The sequence below is a fragment of the Rhipicephalus microplus genome, chromosome 2 (genome assembly GCF_043290135.1).
Source record: "Rhipicephalus microplus isolate Deutch F79 chromosome 2, USDA_Rmic, whole genome shotgun sequence".
NCBI classification, from domain to species: Eukaryota; Metazoa; Arthropoda; class Arachnida; order Ixodida; family Ixodidae; genus Rhipicephalus; species Rhipicephalus microplus.
Genome location: NC_134701.1, coordinates 63,437,642 through 63,459,276, shown reverse-complemented (window position 1 = coordinate 63,459,276; position 21,635 = coordinate 63,437,642). Strand labels below are relative to the sequence as shown.

Sequence of the window (21,635 nt, the reverse complement as noted above, 5' to 3'; positions counted from 1 at the left end):
CAACAGAGTGATGGGACAAGACAGTTATCAATAAAGCTCCTGTTAAAGACATTGTTGTTTCTTTTTTGATTTATGCCGAATTTTGTGTTCCCGTAAGATAAACGACCACCTGTTGTCAACATAATGGTGAACTGCTGTGCATCAAAAGGGGGGCGTTGAGGTCAGAAAACAATCTAGAGCACCTATCCGCACTCTTTTTTCTCATGTCCCTGTTTTAAAGAATCTGAGTTAGTAATAATGTAGTTTGTTCTCTTGGAGGCATCTATGGTTCCAGTGCCGTCATTGGGCACTTATGCTATTTTGTTACCTCAACGCTTCAGGAAAACCACCTTGTACCACCAACTGCAATACTTCTGTGTTTTTGGCGTGCTGACTGTTTAACTCTTTTCCTACTCCCTCTACCACTCCTCTTTTTGTGTTGGTTCTCTTACTTTCAGTGGCCTGATATTCTAGATTATCGACCTACGTTATTTTTGTATATTCATGGTTTCAAATGATTTACAATTATCAATATTACGTAAATGCTTTATCATTTATGGGCAATTGGCTATAGAATGAAGGCATGCCGGAGAAGACCAGTAGCTAGCTTTGTGTTCTTCTGTGGCAAGTTTCCGATTTGCTGACGCTGCTTTTTTGTTGTTTTGAACTACTTTTCTCGTCTTTGTCACGCATGCCTTTCCTCGCTAACCTAGATTTTTCTTCCTAAACTCGTCTCTTTTCACAAACCCAAAGGCATTTTGAGAATTCACTGGTGTTGTTTAATTTTGTCTTTACTTTCTCTTCAGGGATTCTCGCCGCTACTATGGCCATTCTCATCCATCAAAAAAAAAAGTACCACCAGCACTTCGCTAAAGCGGCGAAGGCACGGCGTCGTTTATTTCTGGCCGATTCCATCTCGCCTACCGTGGCCTCAAGTTGGCGCGATGTCAAAGAGAACGACGAAGAAGACGGCGGATTGCACGAGCGAGTGGCCGTTAGGTGTGCTCGAACACTGGGGGTGCGGGCTCCGGCGACGACGCGTGGGCGAGGTCCTGGCCCGAGGCACAGCCGCGCCGTCTAAGACCAGAGACACGTCAAGGCAGCCGCCGCTCCTGTAGGCCCGTGACAGAGTCGAGGTCGACGGTGACGCCTCCTCCCCCGCTGTTTGCCAGCACAGGTGAGCTGCACTCTAGGCAACACCAGCGTCGATAGGCCTGGTTAAGGATGAGTTTGTGTGTTTTGGTAGCACCGTGTAACCTAGAGTATATTTGAAATTGTTGGAAGTTAGAAAATCGCCGAAGCACAAGCTCACGGCTTCTGCAGGAATGGACTCCATGAATTAGAAGCCATCTTTCATACAACTGGCCAAGTTTTGCGGTAGGCCCATCTTTAACAGGCGCACTGGGCCAACGAATCTGCGACATGATTTTTACCAAATCTTTTTGAATGGGGAATGATTTAGACTCTTGTCGCTACCGTAATGCGTAAAGGGTTGCAAAATGATTTTGTAGAGCCAATGAACCAAACCGAAAATGAGAAGTTGAGCGACAAAACCTAAAAAAAGCTTCATGTTGTCATATCGCCATAAGACACTTGTCAGAGTGATTACGCTAATCCTGGCAAGTTTGTGAAGGTCACGTAGGAAGAGCTTGTCACAATACGCTTGTTTTAAAATCGCACCATGAATGATTTTAGCGTCAATACATTATTCAGTGTGAACGGTTTACTATTTTAATTATGAAAAGAAACAGTGCTGTTTCAAGGTCGCACGCCGTGAAGGTCACGTCATGGTGAATAGTCGTCAGCCTAATCATATTAGCAATGTTTAAGTAAATAGCAGTCTTCTCTGTCTCAATAAGTTTACACATGAATTTTGGCATCAGGTTTCGTGTAGTGTAACATTTTCATGAGAGTGTAATTTTCTAAACTATATGCTTGTATACTATTTGCTTGATATGCGCAAATATTGCTAGTTATGTTAAGTGTTTTTCTCATAGTTGTCTGGTGGTCTCCACTGTCCCTTGAATTTTTTAGGCCACCATTCACTCGTTTATCACGACGCTTACTCACATGTAGGGGTTGTGAAAAATATGCAAGTTTTTGTGGCCGTGAATTTGTAGTGAGTCTTTATTTCATCAGCAAACATGCATTTTTTTAAAGTGGTGCCCCATGCCTTGATTTCATTTCGTTTACCAAAACTAAAAGGTTAACCTACCCAATGGTTTAGTATTAAATGGTACAGACTTCACATGACAGAACACTGCCCATGCATTTATTTTGCCGTCTCTACCAGGCTTCGTGAAAGAATAACCACCATGTGCTGTCGCTGCAATGTGAGATTATTCTTCAAACTCCTTTACCTGATGACTCTATCAAACGCCAAAGTTACCACCACCGAATATGCATGTGAATCAAACCATCACAAAACGTAAAATTAGCACACGTCCAGTATGCAGTTGTCTGTCCTTGTAAATGGTTAATGCACTCCTCGCATAGTAATGTAGGCGTCTTTCAGTGGGAAACTTTCATTGATAGGTGCACATTCCTCCAGTGTTTTCCCATTCTTTTAACGCGTTCGTTAACAAGTTGCTCTCTGGGAAATGTGGAATTAGCCAGATGCGGTACTTTCATGATGTATTTCATACCGAAAAGTAGTATGCGTTTACATTTGGGAAAAGTTGCATCTTGACAAAAATAAAAGGGCCACGGGGGTAAAGAATGTTTTTTTGGATGACTTGCACGCAGTAGTTGTGTACAGTGAACATGCTCTGCAGCCAGACCTATGTTGGTGGACGCATCACTTTCCTCACAAGTTGTGCACGATGCTGTGATGGCGTTATATTTTCACATTGATTTTACTGTCAAATAGGTACGGGATGTTGCTTTCTCATAGGCGGCTTCAGGGATGCACCCAATACATTTGCTCATGCAGTGCATCTCTCTGGAAACATGTTCCTTTTGGTGTGCATTTCTTTACTACTAATAACTTGCATTTCCTTGTTTCGTGTGTTTCTTAGTACTCAGCATGTCAATTACTTCAATATTGCAAATACCAATTTTCACTCTAGAATGTTCATCACCAAGTTTCACAGATAGTTCAAATAAGCTCAACGAGCCAGTCACCTATTTGTGGCTTACCCCATTAACCATTCAAGAAAAGCAACTTGAGTACATAGATTAGAAAAGCACGCTCTTGCTTTTATGGCAACCTAATCATTGTGCTATGCACAAAACATCGCTGTTTTTAGCTGACAGTTTGTTGCGACTTAAGTTATGTGAAATTCCTGCTTTTAGACCCCATATCCTTGGCTCACTTTCGTGGTTATTGCGGCTTTTTGTTTGTAAGGAGCAATGCTGTCATGCGCCATAACGTCAATGACCCGTTTCTGGTCTCCTAAGGTAAAGCATCTTATTTGCATTCCTGTAGACAACACAAGTGAGTTTTCTGTCTAGGTATAATAGCTTAACGCTTTAAGAGTGGCATATTGGTAAAGCCATGAAAAATTATTGTCCATTACATTACAACCCCTTATTGTCCCTATGTCCTTGCTCTGTAGGTCTACTCTAATGCATTTCCAACAACCACAAGGCCCTGTAAGCTTCACGCAACAGCGTCAGCTCAACACTGAAGAAGCAGAGACATGCCGTAAATTTATTCATGCCCTAAACAACCTATTATGAACGCCTTCTCTTCTAGAATTAGGGCAATCTTGTATGACAGAGCTAAGAAAACAAGGTGGTATGGCTAGGTGACCATTTTATGTAATTATAAGTTAAAGAATGTAAGTAAACTCGAAGCAGCAACTGTCTCTCAACGCATAGAACACCTCACAAGAAATTCTCCTGAAATCTTTTGCGCCAGCGGCTTAGCATTAGTCGTGCTTTTTTAAGCTGTATCATCCTGCCTATAAGCAATTTTAACTCGCAATACCGCTTATGAGCACTCAACTGATCAGTTCAACTCACTTTCAATAAGCACTACACGATCAGTGCCCCTAAGCTTAATTCCCATCTTACTTCTGCAGGATCAACTGAAGTGGCACCATGTTTTCTCGTATGTTCCTCAAGCAGGCCGTGATACCCTTCACTGTGGGGGCATGGTAAGTGGTGGACTTGATTGTGCCCCAGAACTGATGGTTCACGATTATTCCGTGAAAGAATGAAGTGTATCTTCATTACGGTGCTTTAGATATACAACAAAGCTCATACAAAAAGTGGTCGCACATTCGGAAACGTGGCACATTGCTTCTCGAGATTGGCATACAGTAGTTTTATTTTTCTCAAATGATTTACATTTTTAAATAAAAATACAACACAAAGGCACCTGCCGTTTTCGCACACTTACTCAATATAGGACGGAAACTATTTTGCGGCAGTTAGGATGGCGCTATTGTGACTAATTGCCAAATGCTAGTCAGTTAAATATTTAGTTATTGACTTAAGAGCAGGTCTTTATATTACAAAGCTGTATTGCGTGCCAACCTCTTTTCCTAAACACTACAGTTTCACGTACCATATATATCTTCCTCGAGTTTCAAGTGTGAAACTGGACCTGATCGCACAAGGCTTGCACGAAACATGATACCGGAATTATTCGCCACAACTGAGTGACGAAACTTGAATGATGGCTTACCGCGGCTACATGTCTTCGCGAGAAGCTGTGCCATGTCACTTGTCTTACTTTTGCGCGTACTGTTGAATGCGAAGCATTTCTTAGTGAACGTCGGCGCCTTTGAGCGTATCTATCTATCTATCTATCTATCTATCTATCTATCTATCTATCTATCTATCTATCTATCTATCTATCTATCTATCTATCTATCTTGCCTCCTACGACTTTTGGCTCTCCTGGCCACTTCCATATAATAACACCAAAATTCGCAAGGCATAATATGACGGCATGATTAGCTTATTTGACAAGTCATAACATAAAAATCATAATATGTATGTTATGAGTGTCATGATATAAATTTCATGGTCTTGCTGCTCTTGCAGTAGTTTCGTTCACATGTACTGCAAAACTGGTATGGTTATACACGACTCCATGGGGACCGTGAAAAACCCTAACGTGCAAATCATTACATGCACGTCTTGTAAGCCATGACTGCACGTCATGCTCATGGTGCGCTCACTGTCGTTTAACTAGCTTCACGTATACCAAATTTGATATTACGTGACAAGAATGGACGACGAAAGTAAATGACATGTCCAAAGTAAGGCAATCATGAGATGCGAGTCATGTAAGAAGATGACTACATGCCGCGCTCATGATGCATGCGGCCGTTTTGCTAGCTTCACATATACCAAATTTGTTATTACGCGACGCGAGCAGACGACAAAAGTAAATTACACTTCCAAACATGATATTCATGGCATGCGTGTCATGTAAAGAGCATGACAACATAGAACACTCATGATGCACTTGGGGCAGTTTGGCTCGCTTCACATATACCAAATTCGGTATAACTTGGTGTGAATAGATGGCAAAGGTACATGACTGCTGCAAACAAGATAATTTTGACATGCGTGTCATGTTAGAGTTTGACAACATACCACACTCATATGCGCTCGCGGCCGTTTCGCTAGCTTCACCTATGCCAAATTTGGTATTACGCAACGTTAATCAACGACAAAGGTAAATGACACATACCAACGTGATAATCCTAACATGTATGTCATGTGAAACATGATTACATGCTACGCTCATAACGTGCTCCCGGCCGTTTCGCTAGCTCCACATGTACCGAATTTGGTTTCACGTTATGTCAATAGACGACGAAGGTAAATGACGTGTCCGAACATTATAATCATGATGATGAAAGTCATGTATGGCATACTTTACATCCGCCTCGTAACCTTGTGCGCAACAATGTGTGCGATGCTGATAAACCTTTCTCATTCGTGCTTCGCATACCATCGATCCCCACTGTACGTGGGATCTGCCGTTTGTGGTGCTCATCCCTTTCTTTCGACCTCCACTAAAAAAATCTACAGTATCAATCATTCTTTGGGAAGTATAATACTCAAGGGCAACCACAGTGGTGGTGCTTCTTGCACACAGGCGAAATAATTTCGCGTGCCGCTCAATAGATTAGGAAATAAACATGTCATTATCATCGATAGCAGGCAAAAGTGAGGTCTGTGTTTCAGAAAGATTGCCAATTTTTTCGACCCGACTTCCTTTGTCGCACCTTTGTTCAAAGGTAGCCACTTCCATGTCACGTGCCGTTTCGTCGTTCCACACCGCACGCTTTGACCACGCCAGGCACGATCTGTTTCAATTTCACTCTTCAAGATTGATGATGAATATCTTCCTTCTCCCTCCTCTCGGAAGACTCTGTGTTTTTGAAATTGCTTTAAACATCTCAGTTTCACCGTCAGGATGAAGCAGTGACTGTGATGGCAGCAAATTGTAATAATATGCGAAGTAAGGCTAGCTTCAAGCTCATTTTCATACAATGTCTTAAAACTCTACAAAACGCTGGTGTAGAAAAATACGGCTGCTCCTGAGAGGAATATTTTTCTCAAAGAGTCTCTTTGCGTTGGGAGCGTTGCACGTATAAAAATACAACAGGTAACTAATGATACACGCCCTTATTATTGCGCGTGCGCCAGCAATCGAGATCGCGTCCTTAGAATCGAAGTTTGCCGTCACTTCTGTAATGAGACTCCCTCCTCACGCCCACACTGCTTTCTACGCTGCTCTAAGCTCGGTTATTACAGGCGGCATGTTTTTCTCTCTGCTCGAGCACTTAATGGCAGGCATGACACGCGGGCAATGCTATCTCACGGGCCCTTCGAAGGACGGAAGTGGGCCAGCTCGTTTGACCTCTGCTTCAGCCACGTTGAACGACTTTGCTCGCGCACGTTTACCCGTGGGTAGAACATAAAGATGCGTGGAGGAAATTTGTGAATTTGGACTTCATATGAAACATGACGATTTTAAATGACTAGCAGCAACCAATATGAGTTACTATGGCACTTTGCCGTGCTATTCTTTTGCTCATCCTAGCGCTCTGCGATCCCGAGCTCCATCGTGGCGTTCCTTGTATGGTGTTCACTGTTTTCGGGTGTTGCGTGCGCTGTCGGATGGAGCAGTGCACGTGCCACGTTCCTAACGCATTTTCACGGTGCAAAGTTTACGAAAAACAAAGGTGATACGGAAGTTGCCGGAACCTTCGTGAAAAACTTTTCATTAGCGTCTTTACTCCCAGTGAGCATGCAACAAAACCCTGAAACAAGAATCATGGTCACCTTACGACCACAACTTTCATGTTCAACAAAAAGATACAGCGGCGAAGCGCTTTTAATTAATACTGACGTGGCACTGCTGACTCACAAATTAAATACATTTTGTCCTTACGCCTCACTCGGACTCGGGCTCATCAAAATTTTTTTCACAATCGGACCGACTTCCACTGGGACTCACGATACGCAAGACAGAAAGAAGCGAGTAGTATATTAGTAGAATTAAAAAGCAACGGTGCCCCTGACTTACCGTCATAATCTCGTGAAGAACACCAGCCTCCTCTTCATCTCTTCTTTTGCCATGGCACGCTCATGCGCCATGTCTCGTAACAATATCATTGGCTGGAATTGAGTAAGGTGGTTGTTAAATGCGGAGCGTGTCTTAACAGCACGATGTCGCGCATCGGCGTCAGCGGTGGTGCCGTCCACACCCCTACTCATGGCGTCTCGAGCCGCGTGCCGGCCCAAGAATACACGCCCGAAACTGTCGCTGTCCATCCTCCTCTCTCGTCTTGGGATTCGCTCGGAGGATTTCAAGCTGGACGGTTGTGCCCTCGCGATCTCCGACTTCAGCGTAGCTCCCGCCGACTGGTTCGCCCTCCGCGGTCTCCTGATGCCGTGCAGCTCTCGCATTGTGGCACCCCGCCCTTGGACTGCTTCGACCGGATCCCCACTTTCCTATCTCCTTCTTTTTTCCTCTCGTTGGCTGGCGGCTTCTTCTCCGTCTATTTTCCTTCTATTCTTTTTACCCCTCCTTCCTTCTCTCTATATCTTTTATTCCCCATATCCCATTCCTCTGCTGACCTGTTGAGGTGTCCTCGTAAGGAGAGACAGTTACGGGTCGGCACCTTTCTTTTCTTTTCTTCTGATATAACCACAATCTCTCTCTCGTCTTGCAAAGCTGACGCAAGCAGCGTCTGCTAGTAAAAAAAATGGTAGCATATCCACGGGGTGAGCGCTTGTGAGTGGGGCGAAGCACTCGTCCGTCCATTCGTTCTTGCTTCCGTCCGTCCATGTGTTCGTCTATGTGACCATCCGTGGGTCCATCCGCCTGTCCGTGCGTTCATCCCTGCGTTCGTCCATGCATTCGCCCCTGCGTCCATCAATGCATCCACCCGTCTGTGCAGCCATCCGTGCGTCCGTCCATGCATCTGTCTGTGTGTCCGTTCGTCCACCTAGTCAACATTCCAAGTACCACCATCTCGCCTGTTTTCATCATATATTCCGCATATAGAAGCACCGCCATCCAGTGGACATTTCAAGGACTAAGTGAGAGGTGGCACACGCGCACTTTCTTACGGCTTGAGCTTCGTGTCTACTTCCCACCTTTAACCACCTCGTGTTCATGGTATCTACTTGTTCACTTTATTCATGGCACTGCGGCCCAATGCTCGCTAAACCTTTCTAAAACCAAAGAGGTTACACCCAGCGAGTACGTCGTAGCAACCCTTTCTTGTCAGAGAGTGCTCAATGTACATGTCAATGGCTGCTAATATGGAGTGAGAGACAGGAGATGTCAGCTTTTAGTTAACGCGCACGCTGAGAATTTTTTATTGTCGAACAACGCACAAGAGAAATCTCCCATCAGCACCACCTTGCAGGTGAAAGCGTAACTGGTTACGCAGCACGACTACGACAAGGGATGAATGGGTGCCGCTTTAAGGAGCGTCGCCCCTAAAACAACTGCTAGTACAGCACAACCATTCACTGGCCACCCCGTATATGCGGGCACTGGACCTCGCGTCATGAATTCAGTCAAGGGCATCTTTGCTTGGTTTTCGCTTGACGTTGAAGGCAACGCTTCTCCTTCATTCAATAAATAGGAATAATAAAAACGAAATATTGATTAAGCATTCTCGAACCATACTCAAATATGCAACATTAACGTGATTCACTTCTCAATTTGCGACGAATTTACTTGAGTTCATCCGTGAAAAGATGCCGGCGGCATTTTTAAGGAAATATGTGAGTTCCGTGTGGTATTTTAAGAACGTGCAGAGAAATAGTTTTCGTGGTAGTGATCATGGCACTTCGCTCCTCCTATGTAAATAAAGTCTGGTCAGTCAACATTCAGCTGACGCAGGAACACTAGGGTGTTGAATGCATGTATATAGGCGACATAAGGCTCATTGCAGTGCTGACGCTGTGTGATTGGTGCCATAGTGCGGCAACGAAATGTTGGCACTCAGACTCACTATGGCACTCAGACTCACCCAGCAAATATAATTATCTTTGTTTTATCCTCAGAGTAACATTAAAAAAATCCATGGCTGACTTCACCATTTATTTACTGAGTTCAAAACAGCGGACGTGTAGCAAGAGCATATTCGGATCCCAGCGGGAGGTCGCTTTTACATGGGGGCTGCCACGTTGATTTGTAACCACATTTACTGGTGGTAACTGACACAAATAACTAAATCCATGAGAAATGAATAAAAAATATACATACATTGTGTAAATGTGGCGTAACGCAAACCCAAGAAACACATATTTTAGCAACGCTGTCAATTTTATGGCACTTATATCTGGGACTATATTTTGCTGCGCAAGCCGGTGTCTTTCTAACTGCCTCACAGCTCTTGTAATGCTGAGCGACACCCGTGCAACAGAATCTGCTGTCCCTCCTAGGAGCTTTTCTTCTCATGGCGGCCAAGGGAAGAGCAAAGATGGCAAGGTTGATCAGGTGACCCTTGACAAGCTGGAGGCAGACTTCAAGAAGCTCCAAGGTGCCAGCAATTGCCACTCCCTGCTGAAGAAGTACCTCACAAAGGATGTCTTTGACAAGCTCAAGACTCGCAAAACTGCCATGGGTGCCACGCTTTTGGATGTCATTCAGTCTGGTGAGCAATTGCACACTTTAGTTTCACGCTTCCATGAAAACATTCTCACGGCAATTCTTCGCGAATTGTCATCCTAATCTATCGTGTGTTGAATGCGTTATCTCACTTACAAGTGTTTTAATACATTCAAGAGTCTGAAGTAGTGTTACTCTTGCAAGTACACCCAATTTTTAGGTGAAGAGCGACTTGGCCATCAGCCGCAACGAGTAATATTTCACGTCAACATCAGGGCACCTGGTTCACTGGCATGTGTATATACTCAAGGGATCGCATGTGAATTTTTGTTTGGAACATCCGTGAAAACATCATCAGCGGTTGACTACCAGCACACATTAGTATATATTTAAAAGCTTCATTGCTCATACAAATGTACCTTTTTACGAAAATTGCGATAAACACAGAGGTCATATTCATTACGCGCATGGCGCAGATGAATATTTAAGAATGCGCCAAGCGTGATAGGCTGTGGTAAAACAGATGGTCTAATATATTCATATCGTCATCATCAACAAGACCGCCAACACAAGAACGTGACGCGGTAACATGTGCTTTATTTATAGTCGTACGATTCTCGGTGACCCGATTGAATACGTTAGCGATTCAGGAAAAGCGGAAATCATACTTCGGTGGCCTTGTACTATGTCAGCCACCTTTAGCTGAGGATAAAAGACGCGTCGGAATGGGTAAACAAAACAAGCATTAACGCAAGTCATATGAATGGAAAGCAGTGCTGTTGCAATACCTGTCACCAGCTCAAAGAATCGTTGATGTTTTGTTATCTATAGAAACGATGGCCAAGATTTCTTACACAATAATTTCAGACTGCACAACCATAACAATAATAATCGTTGGGGTTTCACGTCCCTAAACCATCCTATGATTATGAGAGAAACTGCAGTGGAGGGCTCCGAAAATTTTGACCTTTAGGCTGTTTTAACGTGAACCTAAATCTAAACGCATGGGCATCAAGCGTTTCCTCCTTTATCGAAAACCTGGCCACCGTGGCCGATATTCGCTCCCATGACTTGCGGATCAGCAGCAGAGTGCCTTAGCCACCAGACCACTGTGGCGGATTAAGCATAATAATTAAATGTATACTTCAATTCTGGTTTTCTGTTCACTAAGCGAACGCCAAAAAGTCATATAAGCATTTGCACTCAAGGTGCGATGTGTTGGAAGTATGAAGCAGTGATTCGCTTGCACCTCAGCGACGCTAGCTTTCATGGGCGGGTGTGCGATAGTTGTACGAACGTACAGCCACTTTGGTGTCTGTTGCGGTAAAAGAAACGCTCAAAATATCCTTTCCCCTTTTTGTTTCTTTCATCCTCAACTAAAGCTCTTTTCTTCACCCTCACGCATAGGATATTATATCTTGGCTCCTTACGTGTTTTGAAGGCACAAATCGATTTCTCTATAGTGGAAACACTAGCAGAAAGTAGCTCAAGAGTTCTCATTTTTTCAACAATATATTACGAACTATACAATACCACCGACATGCAATCCTTGCATCGAGTCATGATTCTAGCAACCAAACTCAATATTGAAGAAATAATATGTTGCTAAGTGCTGTAAACTAGATTCCTAGAAACTATAGCGCATTAAAATAGTCCAAAAGGACTCAATAAACATAATTCTGAGCAAGCACAGCGCGCATGATCAGTTCTATCAACGAAGTAAAAACAACAGTGGAAAACATATTGCTTTCACCTTTGGGTCACCTGAGTCGAGTGCGTGAGAAACTATGTCATATTTAGTTTCATAAGGCAGCTTCACGAAAGCCAGTGACCAAGTGCATTTTATTGTATTATCAGAAGGTTTCCGTACCGAATCCACGATAAGAATATGAGGCTTACTGTAGTGATGATTATCGGATAACGTGCGACAAAATCGCACAGCACTCGCACCTTCTTTCGCCTTCTTCGAAAAAGACTATCATGGGTGTGATTCAACTTGCGTCCTTAGGGTCAGCAACCAAATGCCATAATCAGTGCAACACCATGACCACAGTGAGAATATTACAAAAAAAACAAAGAATCACTGACTTTCAAGTTCTCTCCACATGAACATTTAATCTAATAGTACTCTTGCATTCACACTGACAATAAAAAAATTGGAACACTCTTTTGCGTATTACCGCAAAGCGTCGGCAGTTTGTGCCTTCTAGCTTAGAAAAATACGTGTAGCAAATGAGTTTTTTCATGATTTATCGTATACCTTGTATATAGTGATCTGATACATGTCAGGTCCCACGTCCTCCTTTCTTTAATTCTTGCAGGCGTGGAGAACCTGGACAGCGGCGTAGGCGTGTACGCACCAGACGCCGAGTCTTACACGGTCTTTGCTGAGCTGTTTGACCCGGTGATCGATGACTACCACAAGGGCTTCCCTCCTGGCACCAAGCACCCGCCCACGGACTTTGGCGACATCAACACACTGGTCAACGTGGACCCCAGGAACGAGTTTGTCATCTCCACCAGGGTGCGCTGTGGACGCTCGCTGCAGGTCAGTGCTGCGCTATCCTCCCTCTTGAACAACTGAAGAGTCGCAATGGGCACGACCATTGAAATTCCGCCTAGCATCAAACAACGTTTACGGGATGCGTTCAAGTGAAACGAACACGTACCGCTCGTCATGTACGAAACAGCCACTGCCATTTTTTAAAACCATTTTTGCAGGCTTCGTCAGAGGCACCACTGAAGCTTGTTTCACTCCTGAAGCCACCCAGACCGACTGTCTGTAATGGTTGGTAGGAAAGAAATAGCATGAAAGGAAAGCTGATCTTTTTTCATCACACCAATATAACTTACAATCAACGAACGAGTTGCGCAGTTCATAAGAAACAATTTGCTGTGTTCAGTGCAATGGTTAGGGCCTTAGATTGTAGTGGTTAAGCAAGCATGTACGCCGTCGTAGAAGGGAATGTGCGAGTAACATTGTGAAGCAGGTGGGATTTGGAAAGTCTACAAGGGGTGAGAAGCACCTTCAGTGGTCTAGATCGAGCTAGTTCGCAGTGCTTCATAACGTTTCGTTCCTAAAAATAACGAATCAGACACTGCAAGAGCGGACATACGCGAGCGCTGACTTCTTTACAAAGATCCGCTTTACTCGCAAGATTTAAGCACGAACTGATACGCGCAAACTGTTAAGCACAAACTTTCACTGTGGTCGCATCACCCGTAAAAATCAAAAGAGACGGGAAGATGGGGTATAGTGACAGCAGCTGCTTATCATCATCTTGACAGTGTGATATCTGCGTTCGGAAAGTGGTTTATTCTTTAAGAACTGGGCTTCTGATTGTTTATGTTTAAATTTTATTGTAGCTCGTACAAAAACTCGAAGGTAGGGAACAATAAGTGCTAACTACATCCTTTCTTCCTACAAGTAATATTGTCTCATTTTTGTGTGTCCTTGTTTTTTTTTTGTACAGGCTAGAAAACTGTTAAAGCATATATTGATGCCATCTCACACAGCTATCATTTTCTCTGCAATTCACTTCACCCTTTTCTTTCCGTCAGTGAGTGTAACACTGATGGTGACTGTTTTCAACACATCTCACCTACTTAAGGAAAACATACCTAACACGCTAACAATGCACTGTGTGTCCAAATATATGAAGTAAAGAAGCGTTCAATCTATGCATCTTAATAAAGTTCGTGGGGAGAAAACGAGGACACAACATAAAGGAAATCATATCATAAATCATATGCACTTATTTGCGGCTTGCGCAGATGTATAATCAATTACTCCTTGAAAGAATGTCAACTCCTTAGCATTCATTGTAAAATGATGCAACTTTTTCCACTGCCAAACAATAGCAGCCCATTTTATTACAGAATCACACGTAGTTTCCTAACAATGAACAATTTGAAAGATATCATCTACCGTGCTTTCAGTAATCTTTAACATTAACTAGCTATCAACCTACGGGCACAGAAAGTTCATTTAGTCAAATTCTCACAGTATAACGTGCTTTGTTTGTTTTTTCACAAAGGTTTTCTTGTACTAAAGTGGAAATGACACAATTAGTGAGATTCACAACTTCAATCTAACATTGTGTGGCAGTGACACAAGATTATTAGTGAATGCTGTCCGACCCGATAATTTATTATAATTTTTTTCTGCAGTTATCGTCAAGAAAAGACAACGAAAAGTAGCGCCTACGATTGTCGCAATAATTCATCACCTTGCAGCAACAAGCAAAGCTGCATGCGGTTGCAGACGTCGGTAACCAACGTGAGGAGGTGCGAAGGTGCTTTCGCCTTCATTCACCTCACCTCCTTTTTTTTTGTCTACAAGCCGCGAACCTTGGGTGGCGCGAATTATAGGCACCGTTGTTTTGTGGATACAAACACAGTCAGAATGAATCGGGTTGAAGTATATAGCAGATATAAGAAGGAATCAGTCAAGCATACTGAATGTGAGACTTTTATATTTGATAAAATATTCTGTAATGGGGTTCCGTTGGGAGGAAGAAGTGAGCCAAAACGACGCTGCCTTATGCTACTGTAAGGCATCTCTCGCCGCCGTGCTTTCATCCATGTGTGCTTTCCGGTTCACCTGCTCGTCACAACACTGTCATTGCAGTAGCAGTTGTTGCCACACACCTTCCTCGTGAATCGGTATCCGACAAGTTTTTAACCGTTTGCGTGTAACCTAAAGTTATTTTACTCGTCCATTGCAATACACAGGGTTACCCATTCAACCCGTGCCTGACCGAGGCCGAGTACAAAGAAATGGAGAAGAAGGTCAGCTCGACGCTCACCTCTCTTCGTGGAGAGCTCAAGGGCACCTACTACCCCCTGACGGGAATGAGCAAGAAGGTGCAGCAGCAGCTCATTGACGATCACTTTCTGTTCAAGGAAGGAGACCGCTTCCTGCAGGCGGCCAATGCCTGTCGCTTCTGGCCCATCGGACGAGGCATCTACCACAACGATGCCAAGACCTTCCTCGTGTGGGTCAACGAGGAGGACCACCTGCGAATAATCTCCATGCAGAAGGGTGGGGACCTGAAGGAGGTGAGGGCGCCTCTTCAGCTCTTTGTTGTGCGCTATGCATGACGACTATGGCTGTTTGTGTAACCATATGTGTCACAGGGCGCCAACAAAATTCCGAGTAGCGAAACAACGCCACGCCTGCACGGAAAGCGCAGTACATTCAGAGTTAAAGCTAGAAAAGCGGCTTTTCAGAGCCTTTGCAGAACACCCATTGGGTAACTACTGCAAACACACTTGCTTGATACACACTAGGACATTAATAATAAACTTTTGGGTAGTAATCTGGCATTCGGTATGCTATTTTTCGTCATTCTTCTGAGAAGCGCGGTATCCGCTAAACAATTGCAAGGAATTTTGTGCCAATTGTTCGCACAGTGGCTGACGATGATGAAAATTGTGGCTAAAGTGACTGTGCGCCACGTTAATAGGCGAACAAGAACAAGCTTTCGTAATGTGTTGGAGCAATGAACGGCCCACTCGTTACGCTACTCGCATTGTGCGACGACTGTTTGTTCTTTCGATGTTGTGAAACGCTTTATAAGTCGTACTAAGGCGATTGCTTTCCCGACATCAAGCCTGCCTAATGAAAGTTTGCCGAAAAGTCAGTACCACCAGCGTAGCTCAGTGGTAGAATACTGGGCTGATACCCAGCAGACCCCGGTTCGAGCCTTTGGTGCTTGCTTTGCCAACAAGTCACAGGCACTGGCGAAGCTCAGTGGTAGAATACTAGGCTGACACTCAGCTGACCCTGCTTTTGAGCCCCACTGTGTCTTAGGTGCTAGGCAGTTTTTTATGTAATGTCCTGCGATGTAATTATGGACACTGGTGGCGGCGGTGGCGGTGGAGAACTGCGTGTGGTCCAAGTAGTGATCTTATAACAGCTTTCACTGAAAAAATTGGAAAGCGAGCGTAATCGTTGACTCAAATCAGAGGTACCGGTCCTCGCCCGCCTGCGTTTGTTTGCCCTTGAGTTAACCATGCGTTTCGTCACACTGTGAAGTTGGACCTCAAAGACCACATAGAAAAGACTAAGTGGTTGAGATCTCTTCCGCCAGGTATCGCAATAATCCCAGCTGCTCACCGGAAGAGGCTTTGTTCTTCAACTAATATGTATTGTTCATCCCGATAGCTAAACTACTCTTATCATGAGTAATCTCAGGCTTCGGTATTTACATAGCCTATGCAAATCTACACCTTTACTGAGATAGCGGATATTGCAACAGTTTCAATTCTTAATTAGGCAAGTTTTTTGTTATTTAAATAAACGCAATTGCCTGACCGAAAGTACTTAGATCAAAAACTCGTTGCTCGGGCGACTAAACATTATTCCGCTCTACTTTCAGTGTGGTACTTCACGCTCCGGCAAATGTCTTTAGCAAATGTGTAGCAACCTGTTGCATCTAATGTTACGGCGCTATTTATTGCATAAATACATAGGTGTTGTCAAGATAGCGCTAGTGTATAAGCTCTGCAGAGGTAGCTGTTTTGTGCAAAATCTGAAACACCTTAAAAGAGGATTGTTACTTGTGGGTTTCAGTTGCCTCCAGCTGATGTACTTTGTGAGAAATATTAATATGTGCATAAGGGATGCCTCATACTCTCTGAAATTGACTATTTGCAGATACCTGCAAGGCGACTTTCCTCCAAGGTTATATTCCTGCCAAAACCTCTCGTGTACAGACTGCTTTCCTCATTAACTGTGCTCTCACCTCTCCTAATTCCAGTGAAGGCACCCGAGTGCGACAAGACGATTCATTCCCCCAACAATTATTTCGGGGATGCCCCACCGAATACGAAGCCACAGCATAGAATCGCCTGTTATAGCGCGAGATCAGGGCGACGACAAAGAGACAAGAAAAAGACAACGACGCCACCGCCGCCACTGACGACGACCTTTGTCATCGTTCTGATCTCGCGCTATAAGAATCTTCCTGTCATGCCAACTAGCCCATCCACCACGATTCTATAATCGCATGGTGCAGGCACCATGTGATCGTAAGTTTAAGGCACCATGTTGTCGCTCGTAAAGAAAAGGGTAGGGTTGCGGTGAATAGCAGAAACACAATGAGTGAAAAAAGTGAAGAATGAGGGGACGAGAGCTATTGGTTGGGAAACATCTTGGTTAGTAAACAACCTTGCAGGAAATCCTCCTTGCAGATGCTTCCAAGTGGTCAATTCTACTGAATGTTCGGACCCCAGCGCACTTTCGAGGAGAGCGTAACTGAGGAGAGCATGGCTACCGATAACACACCTTATCACTTGCATCTTTACAGGTGTATGGTCGCCTGGTTAAAGCGGTGAAGGAGATAGAGAAGAAGTTGCCCTTCGCGCGGGACGACCGCTTCGGGTACCTGACCTTCTGCCCCACCAATCTGGGAACCACTATTCGTGCGAGCGTGCATATCAAGTTGCCCAAGCTTGCCGCCAATAAGCAGAAGCTGGAGAAAATTGCTGCCAAGTACAACCTACAAGTTCGAGGTACGTCGAAGAGTCTCCCTTTGCAATTGGGTTGAGGGCCACATCACGTTTTCCCATGACCATGTTAGCTCAGTTTCATTCATATCCCCCACTAGCTCCCTCTATGAACAAGTAAGATAGCTAAACAAACATCACGAACGCTAGTTCTCTCTAGCATACTTGAGAGCTCGGCAGCGAAAATTCCCCGCTCAGACAAAAACCACGTTTAAACGTGACGAAAACTTTCACATCAAGTGTGGCTAGGCGGCAGACAAAGGCGTCAATTTTATCTTCCCATAGCAATATATATATATATATATATATATATATATATATATATATATATATATATATATATATATATATATATATATATAATCCTAGATCAGTCATTTTTTTCTATTCACATCTGAACTACTGTCAACTTGTCTGGGGTACGACTTCATTCTCAAATTTGCAAAGAGTTCATGTTATGCAGAAAAGATATCTATGAAATGTTTATAATGCTTAAGATATTGCAACAACTATAAGGTTCTTTCATAAAGGTGGTATTGTAACAGCTCACAAATTATGCTATTATCGGCTCAGTATTATATATAAATACGAAGGAAGACATAGCACACTTAAATTAGATACCCTAGCACATTTGAAAATAATTCACCACTACTATAAAACGAGACATAGAGAGTATTGGAAAGTTGTCACACCCCGTTTGTATACTGGTATAGAGCGTATATGTTATTCTTTACCATCATTCTTAAACCATTCTCCGCCAATTCACTTTGATTTGTTTTGTTGCTCCTCAGCTGTACTTGGATCTGTGTTTGTATAAGAAAGCTAATTTTATTGATCCTGGCGTTGTAATGTTGTGTGCTTTTTTGCAGGCTATTGTATCTTGCTTTTATTCCGCACTAATCATATGCTTCCATGTTTTCGTTTAGTGAACTCTTTTTTCTGTTGCCCACATGCCTTAGATTATTTTTGGCTACGGACTAGCCAAGCCGCCTCTCGGCAGCTTTTTTTTCGTTGTCCTCATCTGTTAGTACAAGTGGAAATATATATATATATATATATATATATATATATATATATATATATATATATATATATATATATATATATTGATAGTACACCTTTAGTGGTGAGCAGAAGAGACGTTTACTTTGTGGAAAACGTAGCGGTAGAACCGACCAGCTGTCAAGCGGAGCGAGCGCGAGCAGCAACAACACTCTTCCTTCTCTTCTTCAGCTGGCGTTCCGGCCTGTGCCAAATATCAATGCTACAAATCACTCCCCCCTCAGAAAAGGAGCCATCCTGGCGACCTATGGAACGGGTACGACGGGTGGGTCGTAGTGCGGCTTCAATCGATCTACGTGAACAGTCTCGCGGCCTCGATGCCGTCGGTCTGTTGATGGTTGAACCGGCTCAACAATATAGTTAACCGGTGAGGCCTGACGTAGGACTCGGTAGGGGCCTTCGTACTTCGGCAGTAGCTTGGTGGAAAGACCAGGAACAGATGAGGGAACCCGAAGCCATACCAAGGCGCCAGGCGAGTATGACTGCGAAGACAGGTTTTCGTCGTGACGGTTCTTCTGGTACGCTTGATCTTGGGCGGTTAAGGAACGCGCGAGTTGCCTGCATTCTTCTGCATAGGTGGCGACTTCAGATAGAGTTGTGGATTCCGAAGCGTCTGGATGATACAAGAGAATGGTGTCCATGAATGAGGAAGGTTCGCGCCCGTAAAGGAGGAAGAACGGAGAGAATCCTGTCGTAGACTGAGTGGCGCTGTTGTAAGCGTAAGTTACAAAGGGTAGTATGCGGTCCCAGTTGGTGTGATCAGCGGACACGTACATGGATAGCATGTCGCCCAGTGAGCGGTTAAACCGTTCGGTCATTCCATTCGTTTGCGGATGGTATGCGCTGGTTGTCCGATGCACAACGTTGCATTCGCGAAGAAGGGCTTGTACCGCTTCGGAGAGGAACGTACGGCCGCGGTCACTGAGTAGCTCACGAGGCGCGCCATGGCGTAGAATGAGATTGTGAAGGATAAATAAGCCAACTTCACGTGATGTGGCCTCTGGCAGCGCAGCAGTTTCAGCATAGCGTGTCAAGTGATCAATGGCGACAATCACCCAGCGGTTCCCGTTAGGCGTATAGGGAAGGGGACCGTACAAGTCAATTCCGATGCGGTCGAAAGGGCGGGAGGGGCAAGGCAACGGCTGCAGTTGTCCATTGGCTATGTGTGGTGGGCTTTTTCGGCGTTGACATTTGGAGCACGAACGCACGTACTGTCGGACAAAGCGGTACATTCCGCGCCAATAGTACCGCAGCCGGAGACGTGCATACGTTTTTATCACACCGGCGTGGCCGCATTGAGGATCCGCGTGAAAAGAGTCGCAAATGTCGGCACGTAGGTGGCGAGGAATCACAAGCAACCACTTGCGGCCGTCAGAAAGGTAGTTGCGACGGTACAGGAGTCCATCGCGGATGGTAAAGTGTCGAGCTGTGCGCTGCAGTGAACGATTGGGCGTAACTTGGGACGGCCGAGACAGTAACTCTATCATAGAGGCTATCCAAGCGTCTTGGCGCTGTTCATAGGGCATGTCCGCGTACGAAAGTGCCACAGCATCGAGGCTGGATACAGAAGTACTTCCGTGTTCATGGGGAAGTGGAGAGCGGGAGAGAGCGTCGGCATCTGAATGTTTGCGGCCTGACCTGTAGACGACACGGATATCATAGTCTTGGAGGCGTAACGCCCAACGAGCGAGACGGCCAGATGGGTCTTTTAGTGACGATAACCAGCAGAGGGCGTGGTGATCAGTCACGACGTCAAATGGACGGCCATAGACGTAGGGTCGAAATTTTGTGATTGCCCAGACGATGGCTAGACATTCTTTTTCTGTGACTGAATAATTCTGTTCAGCCCTAGTAAGAGTGCGACTGGCATAAGAAACGACGTACTCGTCGTATCCAGACTTGCGTTGAGCAAGAATAGCGCCAAGTCCGACTCCACTTGCGTCGGTGTGTATTTCTGTAGGGGCATCAGGATCAAAGTGACGGAGAATCGGTGGAGATGTCAGCAATTGACGTAGTTTCGCGAATGCCTTATCGCAAGTGGAAGACCACGCCGAAATGCCCTCGGTGTCAGAAAGTAGCCGTGTTAGAGGGGCCATGACAGATGCAAAATTACGGACAAATCGGCGAAAGTATGAACATAAGCCGATAAAGCTCCGGAGTTCCTTAAGTGTCGATGGCTTCGGAAACTGGGCGACAGCACGGAGTTTTCCAGGATCAGGTAGAACGCCGTCCTTGCTGACAACATGCCCTAAGATGGTGAGCTTCCGGGCGGCAAAATGGCACTTTTTCAAATTTAGTTGGAGCCCAGCATGTGTAAGGCAATGCAGGACACTTGCGAGGCGCAGAAGATGGGTATCGAAGTCTTTTGAAAAAACGACGACGTCGTCCAAATAGCAAAGACACGTCTGCCATTTAAGGCCTCGAAGTATGTTGTCCATCAGACGCTCGAAGGTGGCTGGGGCGTTACAAAGGCCGAACGGCATCACGTTAAACTCGTACAAGCCGTCCGGAGTTACAAACGCAGTCTTGGCGCGGTCAGCTTCATCCATGGGTACCTGCCAGTATCCCGATCGAAGATCCAGCGAAGAAAAGAATTCTGCACCTTGCAAACAGTCGAGAGCGTCGTCAATTCTGGGGAGCGGATAAACATCTTTGCGCGTGATCTTGTTAAGGCGCCTGTAATCCACACAGAATCGGATGCCCCCGTCCTTCTTTTTGACCAGTACCACCGGGGAGGCCCACGGACTGTTAGACGGCTGTATAACGCCACGATTGAGCATATCAGACACTTGATCGTCTATAACTTGGCGTTCGGCGTGGGAGACCCGGTATGGACGCTGACGCAATGGTGCGTGGGTGCCAGTGTCAATACGATGGACAATTGCAGATGTTCGGCCCAGACTGGTTTGTTTGAAGTCGAACGATGAGCGGAAGTGGTCGAGAAGTGTCAAGAGTTGAGTTCGTTGGTCAACAGGAAGGTCAGGATCAATCGATGGAAGGAAGACGTCGAGGGAAGAGGTGGCGGATGTGAGAGCGGAAG

At 44.8% G+C, this 21,635-nt stretch overlaps 1 protein-coding gene across 1 annotated transcript in view; it reads left to right on the top strand.

Moving 5' to 3' along the window:
- The first annotated feature begins 951 nt into the window (after positions 1 to 951).
- LOC119170870 (arginine kinase Lit v 2.0101) overlaps positions 952 to 21,635 on the top strand; it is a 38,277-nt gene continuing 17,593 nt past the window's right edge. The window contains exons 1-6 of the mRNA XM_037422152.2: positions 952 to 1,156; positions 4,005 to 4,079; positions 9,856 to 10,067; positions 12,343 to 12,569; positions 14,756 to 15,082; positions 17,335 to 17,539. Of these exons, the coding sequence (XP_037278049.1) occupies positions 4,024 to 4,079; positions 9,856 to 10,067; positions 12,343 to 12,569; positions 14,756 to 15,082; positions 17,335 to 17,539 (1,027 nt within the window). The 5' untranslated portion in view covers positions 952 to 1,156; positions 4,005 to 4,023. The remainder of the gene's footprint in view (positions 1,157 to 4,004; positions 4,080 to 9,855; positions 10,068 to 12,342; positions 12,570 to 14,755; positions 15,083 to 17,334; positions 17,540 to 21,635) is intronic.